The sequence below is a fragment of the Epinephelus lanceolatus genome, chromosome 16, assembly GCF_041903045.1.
Source record: "Epinephelus lanceolatus isolate andai-2023 chromosome 16, ASM4190304v1, whole genome shotgun sequence".
Taxonomy (NCBI): Eukaryota; Metazoa; Chordata; class Actinopteri; order Perciformes; family Serranidae; genus Epinephelus; species Epinephelus lanceolatus.
In genome coordinates this window covers 4,038,449-4,046,789 of record NC_135749.1, presented here as the reverse complement: position 1 = coordinate 4,046,789, position 8,341 = coordinate 4,038,449, and the positions used below count along the sequence as shown (strand labels likewise).

Genomic DNA, 8,341 nt, shown 5'->3' with positions numbered 1-8,341 from the left:
GAATGTTTTGTTTTTTCTAATTTTTGTTATGACTAAGTCATGGTATGGTATGCTGTCTTCAATGGGTATGGACTTGTAAACTATATTTCTAGTTTGTTTATGCTGTTTTGCAGCAGTTTATTGTGTGCTTTACCATTAATTAATCGATTTAAATGTCATTAAAACACTTTCATTACCTCACTAATTAATATGAATATTTTATTTTAAAAAATTAGAAACTTTGAGATATTTGAAGGTAAAACAAAACTGAATGGACACAGTGTTGTGGTTGTTTCAGTAACTACCTACAACATGCTAGAGTGGAGGACCACCGTTAGAGGCCGTGCTAACGCCATCTTGTTGTTGTTCCCCGGAAGTGCGTCACCTTCCTCTTCCGCCGCGGCTCCGGCGCCTGTAACACGAGTTATCATCTTTTCCCTCTTAACGTGAGGCGAAGTAAAGATACTGGATCGACTGGAAACACGTTGCTGACAAAATGGTGTGTATATTCCTCGGTGACGGTCTTGTATTAGTTAAATGATTCCCAGAATAACGTTTATCCTCTTACTGAAACTGTTAGCTCCAGTTTAGCTAGCATTTTTAGCTACCCGGGCTAACGTTAGCTTTCATATTAGCCGCCGCTAACATATGTGTTAGCCTCTGTTAGCGGCGTGATGTGGGCGATGCAGGGTGATTCACCGGCCTCTGACAGCAGGTGGAGCTGGACAGGTGTACCGTGTGTGCAGATTAATGAGTAAACTCAACGTTAATATCAGGTTTGTCAGCACAGACCACAGCCTTAGTTGGGTTCCCTGCCAGGCAGCGCCATAACAATGAATGGGGTGAGCTGCTCAACTGAAGACTGTTTGTATCTCAGGTTGACAGATTAAAGTCTTTTCTAAATCATTCAGACTGTCCAGATACTGATGTACGCTGCTCCCCACAGAAACCCATCCTGCTCCAGGGCCATGAGAGGTCCATCACTCAAATCAAGTACAACAGAGAAGGAGACCTGCTCTTCTCTGTAGCCAAAGACACGGTGAGATCATAGTGATAAAATGTCATCATGTTATTCTACCTGCTTGTATGTTTAGCGTTAACTTGTATTGTCATGTGTCTCACTGTAGGTAGCCAACGTGTGGTACTCTGTCAATGGAGAGAGGCTTGGCACCTACAATGGACACACAGGAGCTGTGTGGTGTGTCGACTGTGACTGTATCCTTTACTGAGATGTACACTGTTGTTTTAACTTGAACATAGGGCTGAGTGATAGGGGCAAAAAAATTATATCTCGGTATTCACAGGCTGATTGGTGATACACGATGTACATATTTATTTTCTATGAAATGGGCCCCATGTTTAAAGTTGCAAGTCAAAGCAACATTTGAGATGTCACAAGCACTTTTATAAACACAGACTGTGATCAGATTAAAATGCAAAGACGGGGATTTTCTACCCTGTTTGAAAATAAACAGCTGCACAACTGAAAAATGATGCATAGAATAAATAAATAGAGCTGTACGTTAACTTTATGCACACAGCACTGGAGCTACAGAGGTTTAAAGGTTTGCAGCACAGGACACAAAACTATAACGTGATTATAAAAGGTATTATATTATCAAGTAGGTTTGAAACAATTAAAAATCTTTGTGGGCAGAGTTGAATGAATCTAGTTGTGGAAAATTATTTAAATATTTTTATTTATTAAGCCTACTAATCTCAGTTATGCACAGAGCATCAACAAAGAGGCCGAGGGAGGGATGGAGACAGAAGCCCTTTTTAAACAGGAATTGTGCAAATTTGCAGGAAAGTCCAATCAGTCTTTTTTCAGCATTGGCAGTATAAAAACAAAATCGGGGAGTGCAGCAAAATGCCGCCTACCTACTTTTGTTTATACAGAATGTGCCTTTTTTGGGGCAATGGGGGGCGTGAGCAAGTAACAAAATGTGTAGCTCAGCGTGTGACGTAAACAGTGACGTGGGAGGGAAGCCGCGGCTGGTCAGTCCTTCGGTGATTCTCTCGTAAGTCGGCCCGTCCTTCACCGTCCCCGTCATCTGATGGTTAATGGCCTCTTCGTTTGCGAGGACAAGGAGGGCGCACAATTCCTTGTCTCCCCAGTTGCTCATCTTTACAGTGTCTGTCAGGTTTGTGTTTCCCTCTTGCTACTAGCTGCTCGCTAATTCCTGCTATCAGCTGTTTCCTGTTTATCCACCGCCAGTGGCTCGCACGTGCGGCGTCATCAACAGCTCCTCCCACAAGTCTTCAACAGCACCTCCCGTGGCGGAAGGGCGCCTCGGTCTTTTTAGACCAACAGTGATCCACCAGTATGTTTACTCCTACGAGGCGGAAAATTGGGTGCCTCAGATCAACTCGCCAATCCAGCTCTGTGTGTCTAAACGCTCGCAGCTTGCCGGCAAAACGGCCCAACATTCGTGGAAAATCTGGCAGTGTAAAAGGGGCTACAGAGACAGTCTCAGTGTCACGCATTAGACTACAACTACCAAGAAGAACGGTGATGCACTGTGATCCACCTCACACACAAAGTAGCAGCGCTGGATTGCACGTGTGCCACAGTTATTTCATTCATCTCACAGACTGGTTTAGTGTGGCACATGCAACATATAGACCGATGTCACACTGTAGACTAATGAACAGACAGATTAAACAGAGGAGCAGCTCTGTGTCTCTCTGAGTGTTGATGGAGAACTTGTGAGTGAGTGAGTGAGTGAGCGGAGCTGTGAAGAGAGTGTGACAGAGGAGAGATGAACACTGGTATGTGTCATGTAACGCAGCTTGACCCTATATCGATATAAACAGTGTTGTCAAAATTTATATCTTGCTTGAAAATATATCGATATATCGTTTGTAGTCGTATCGCCCAGCCATACTTGATTAGATGTAATGTTAGATCTCATATGAGCTGGGTGTCGTACATGTTGAGTTCCTTAACATGTCCACCCTCAGGGGACACTAAAAACGTATTGACGGGATCAGCAGACAACAGCTGTCGACTGTGGGACTGTGAGACAGGTATGTAAAAACAAGCTGCAGTCCAGGAATGAAATGTGTGTGTTTCTTGTTTCCCCGGTCAGTTAATTATAAGACTTACCAGATCAAGCTGTAGTTTGAGATTGTCAATCCACTCACCCTCCTGTCTCTGTCCCTGTGTGCCGCACAGGTAAACAGCTGGCCCTGCTCAACACCAACTCTGCTGTGCGAACGTGCGGCTTCGACTTCAGCGGCAACATCATCATGTTCTCCACAGACAAGCAGATGGGTTACCAGTGCTTCCTGAACTTCTTTGACCTGAGGGATCCACAGCAGATCGGTACACAGCACACGATACACGTAGACGCCAAATACTGCCACTTCCATTAGTTTACCAAGAAGTTGCTGATAAAAGAAACATGCCAAGAACATCCAGGTTTTTTTATTTGGGGTCTATAAGACCATTAAATATGCACTGTATGAATTTGACATCAATGTTAAACTTGTTAAATCACATACTGTCAAGCTACAATTGAACATTCCCCTTTTGTCATTGTGTGCCCTTTAGAATTAACTTGTGTTGCTTTGGTTTATAATATTAGGAGAAGGAGTTAGATACAGTGTTTATGGATGCAAATGCATAGAAGATGATTGTAAATCAGTCTTCTTGTAAGTGTCAAATTATCGTTTTTGTTTTTTTTTGTATTGACAAAGTAAGAACACTACTTTTTAGAGCTGACCCCGACTAAGACTGTTCCTAGTGGACCAACAGTCCTCATCAGGGTCCATCAGTGGACTAGTCTCCTGCATGTTTCTGATATGAATGTAATGATTAAATGATATATTTTGGTGGTTTGAGTTGAGGTACCAGCCCTGGAAATTGACCTGACTTGTGTCTGACTGCTGAGCGTGGACACTTCCTGTGTCTGTCCTTTCACATTAAAGTCACACATGATCCAGTCATATAGGTTTTGATTTATTTTGACAAGGCGCTGCGCCTATTACTCCTGATAGAGTTTCAAGTTTTTTTATTTCTACGACTAAGCCACCAGTGAAATCTTACCGACTGATGACCTTTCTGGTTGTCTAACGTTTGGTCGACTATGAGGGGGGCAGTCCTACTTGTGATTGTGTCATGTTTGTAAAAAAATACAATTTATTTTGAAGTGCAGTGAATTTCCAGCACTGAGCTTTTAATATTGAAGTGCCGTTTCCTGCTGTAGAGTGAGCGACTAACGGACAGCTACTTAACAGAGACAGCAAACTAGCTTGACGACATGGCCAAACTCAAGTATGACGCTGGATGTATTAAACTGCATGGACCTTGAACTAATGACGAAAGAAAAATCTGGACCAGTTGGGAACCACTGATCTAGACCATCTTCCATTATTCACTGTCAGTGGAGCAGCTCCTTCATACCCTATGACCTCACAAATTAGAGTTTTCGCACTTTAGTTTTTGGATTCAGCAGAGTTGTTCATGTTCACTAATATTTCTGGACCGTCCCAGACCACAGGGATAACATGTGAATTTTAGTTCCCCTTTAACTGAACATTTTCTGGTTCGTCTGCTGACGCTCCCTTTGCCTTCACACAGAACTGATTCATACTGTATTCACCTTTTGGCAGTCGTCCTGTCTGAGAATTCATTGATCAGCAGGACTATGTCTCCTCTCAGAGGTACGCTGAGTGAGTCTGTCCCTCTGTCTCTGCAGAGGACAACCAGCCGTACCTGTCAGTACCCTGCAGTGACCACAAGATCACCAGTGCTGTGTGGGGACCCCTGGGAGAGTTTGTCATCGCTGGTCACGAGAACGGAGAGTTCAACCAGTTCAGCGCCAAGGTTGGAGACACACGCTCTTACTGGGAACATACGGGAATATAATAAATGATCATGGATATTTAGCCCCAAACAATAAATAACCTAGAGTGGAGAACACCTTCTTAGTTTGCCTGTAAAGATGTCTAAACCTATCGCAGTAACTGAAAATATAAATGTGAGATTTCAGACAAAGTTTCTCTTGAAGAGAATCTTTAAAGTGAAATGTTGTGACTGTGTTATCTGTGGGCAGTCTGGAGAGATCCTGAAGAAGGCCAAAGAGCACACCAAGCAGATCAACGACATCCAGACATCAGTGGATCTCACCATGTTCATCAGTGCCTCCAAGGACAACACAGCTAAGGTACGATGTCTGGGTCCTCTCCTGGTCGTTGCAGCTATAAACCAGACAGCATGTGAAGATTTGTGTCACCACACCGCCTGCTGTTTGATGTAACAGTTTGTCTTTTTCCTCTCAGCTGTTTGACTCCACTTCTCTGGATCACATCAAGACTTTCAAGACAGAGAGACCGGTCAACTCAGCTGCCATCTCCCCCATCATGGATCATGTAAGTGAAGACTTGTGTAGTAACAACAAGTGAAGGCGCTGTATCCTACAACCCGACGACTTTTCAAGCAGGTTTACTGTCACGGACGAGTTTCCAACGTGGGAATAAAATCACGACAGTTGATCTCATGTGATCCTGACCGTTTGATGTAAAGTGGTCATAAAACTTGAACGAGTTGTCTGAAGCTGAATTTACATCTGTGCGTCAGCTCTATGCAGACCCTACGCCGCAGCCTACACTGTTGTGAGCGTTTATATTTGTGTGGTGGTGTGTCTGTGTCACTCTGCAGTTACACCTCAAAAACACTAGTCGGCGGTGGAGGTTTATGTGAAGTGCTGTAAAGTTTAGTTGATTCAAAACACACATTAAACACACATTAAACATGGCTTAATAGAGACAGTTTCAAACACAAGTACACAAATCAGCTTCACTATAACTCGCAGCATTCACAGACAAACACTTGTCTTTATCTGGACACATTTTCCCCACAAATACAACATGCTAACGTTGTTAGCACAAGCCTATGGCATTTTACATTGGATAAATTAGCCTAGCAGCTAGCAGAGATTTCCTCTGCTCATATGAAGCCAGGATAAATCACACACAAGACTTAAAATGCTGTTTTTGTGGAGGCTTTATTGTCTTCACAATTTATTGTTTCTTAGCTGTGAAATTAAAGTAAATCAAAGCTTTGTTTCCACTGAGGGAAATGGTTTCAGCTTACAGAGATAGACAGGAGGTCTGCGTTGCTGTGACTTGGAGTTACATTACTGGGGAGGTGTAGTCAGGCTATGGCGTTGATACGGTGTTGATTTGACACAGAAGTATAAGTCCCACATTACGTCAGTCTTTTTCTTGTCTTGACGTTCTGATAAAATCAAACCTGTTTATTATTACTGTAAATTTTAATCTTGGCTCATGTAAATTCAGTTCAGTGACCTGAACGTGTCAACAACCAATAGGGTCGCTCCAGGGCCCTGCACGGGACAGATTTCTTAATCTTGTTACCGCCCGCTCCCACAGCTCGCGTCTATGGCCCGGAGAGGGGAGAGGGACGGTGATGGCTGTTTACATGTGTACATTAGTTACAGTTCCAACACTAATCTACACAAACAGCCAAAGTTAATCACAGTTTTTGTCACGTTTAAGCTGTCGGTCTTTTCAAAGTCGTCCATTGTACGGTAGATAAAACTGTGTCTCATCCCAAACTTTTGACACTTGTGTTCTGTGCGTGTGATTCAGGTGGTGATGGGAGGTGGACAGGAGGCCATGGAGGTCACAACCACCTCCACCAGGATCGGCAAATTTGAGGCCAGGTGAGTTAAAGGGTGTCGGAGGTTCACAGCAGAGGACAGAAGAGAACCTCCTCATATTAGTAATAAACATGCAGTACTTTTAGTGTTGAGGGGGCGGGGCTCCAAATGTGCTTGGTCACATTTCCACTGCGCCGCTGACTTTTCAAAATGAGGCGCTAACCTGCTTTTTCCTCTCCACTCAGGTTCTTCCACGCTGCCTATGAGGAGGAGTTCGGCAGAGTCAAAGGTCATTTCGGCCCCATCAACTGTGTGGCATTCCACCCTGACGGCAAGAGGTAAGAGACGGACTCACCTGGTAACACACCGCTCTGTGAGGCAGGCTGGTCAAAAGTTCTCTGTGTGCATCGCTAACTTTTTTCTGGTGCTTATCGTTTACAGTTACAGCAGCGGAGGAGAGGACGGATACGTAAGGATTCATTACTTTGACCCTCAGTACTTTGACTTTGAACTGGAGGCGTAAACAGTCAGGCCCCCCGACCCCACAGCTACAGCTGACATCGCACTCAGTCCAGTCAGGAAGAAGGAATAACAGACTCAAGTGCATTTACAGTGTAAACACCTGGCCTCAGTCCCTCCATCTGAACTGATCTGAAGTCAGTGCACCTCTCACAGATTACTTCAAATAAAGGTAAAGACGTCACGAGAGTTTCTGGTGTTTCTGAAGTCATTTTTCTAACATCACTGGAAACTGTCTCGGTGGGATCACAAGCAGTTTTTGTACCCTGGACCTGTGGAGCCTCATGACTGGACTTACAACCCACACTCCCCGATTCCCAAGTCTATTTAATCTGAGTTATTGATTTAGTTTCTGTTGTAAGCCATTCCACCACAAGTCACCATAAAAGTGCTAAATTCAAGTTGTCTGTCTGATTTGTGCGACTCTCAGTTGATCAATGATTGATAATTGACACTGTTAACAAAAATAGAAACCCTACAGAAAGCAATCTAAAACAAAAGTGGTCGGATTTTTCTGGTCAGGGTGTATAAATAATGAACACATTTTTACAAAGTTATGATAATGCACATTTCTCGAGAATAAAACTCCAAACAACCACATGTAGAGGAGCCATTTTACCAGCTCATTGCACCTTCATGTATGATGGTAGAAAATACTACTAATACTACTAATATGTCACATACAGCCTGTAACATGTAAGTCTTGGTCGACAGTGAATTATTGGATATTATTTTCAATGTTTGTACATTTTTTCATTGGTGTGGGATTGGGTAGGGACACGTCCCTATCAGTATTCAGCCCCTTCTGTATTGTCCTGACCAATATAAACACTGGCTGTTGGCGTCCGCTCAATATGGTACACAAAGGGTTAACAATCGTTGGTGTCTACCATACGTCCCACCTCTAATCTCGTATTGCTCATCAATTGGCTCAACCATTATTTTGATAGCGTGTGATTGGTCCTCCCCAGCGCCGCTCTCTCCACTGACTGTGGGTGCGCGTCACTGTACAGTTCACGGCAGTTCGTGAGGGAACGACACGCGTGTCACCGGAGCACCGAGTGTGAACGGTGAGTCGGTTGGTTCAGTAAATAAGCTAAAAAAAAAAATCGTATTTTCTGCCACCACCTGTTGATGTTAGACTAACTGAATGGCGTTCTTGGCAGCTCTTTGCTAGAGAATGAGATGCTAACGAGCTAATACTAGCTGAGCTA

General features: G+C 43.7%; 1 protein-coding gene across 1 annotated transcript; it reads left to right on the top strand.

Moving 5' to 3' along the window:
* The first annotated feature begins 349 nt into the window (after positions 1-349).
* Positions 350-7,528, top strand: eif3i (eukaryotic translation initiation factor 3, subunit I). The gene is made up of 11 exons (XM_078175536.1): positions 350-478; positions 926-1,018; positions 1,107-1,194; positions 2,944-3,009; positions 3,158-3,307; positions 4,683-4,810; positions 5,040-5,150; positions 5,266-5,355; positions 6,598-6,671; positions 6,854-6,946; positions 7,050-7,528. Exons 1-11 carry the CDS (start codon positions 476-478, stop codon positions 7,129-7,131), a joined length of 978 nt encoding a protein of 325 aa, XP_078031662.1. The 5' UTR covers positions 350-475; the 3' UTR covers positions 7,132-7,528.
* Positions 7,529-8,341: the final 813 nt, after the last annotated feature.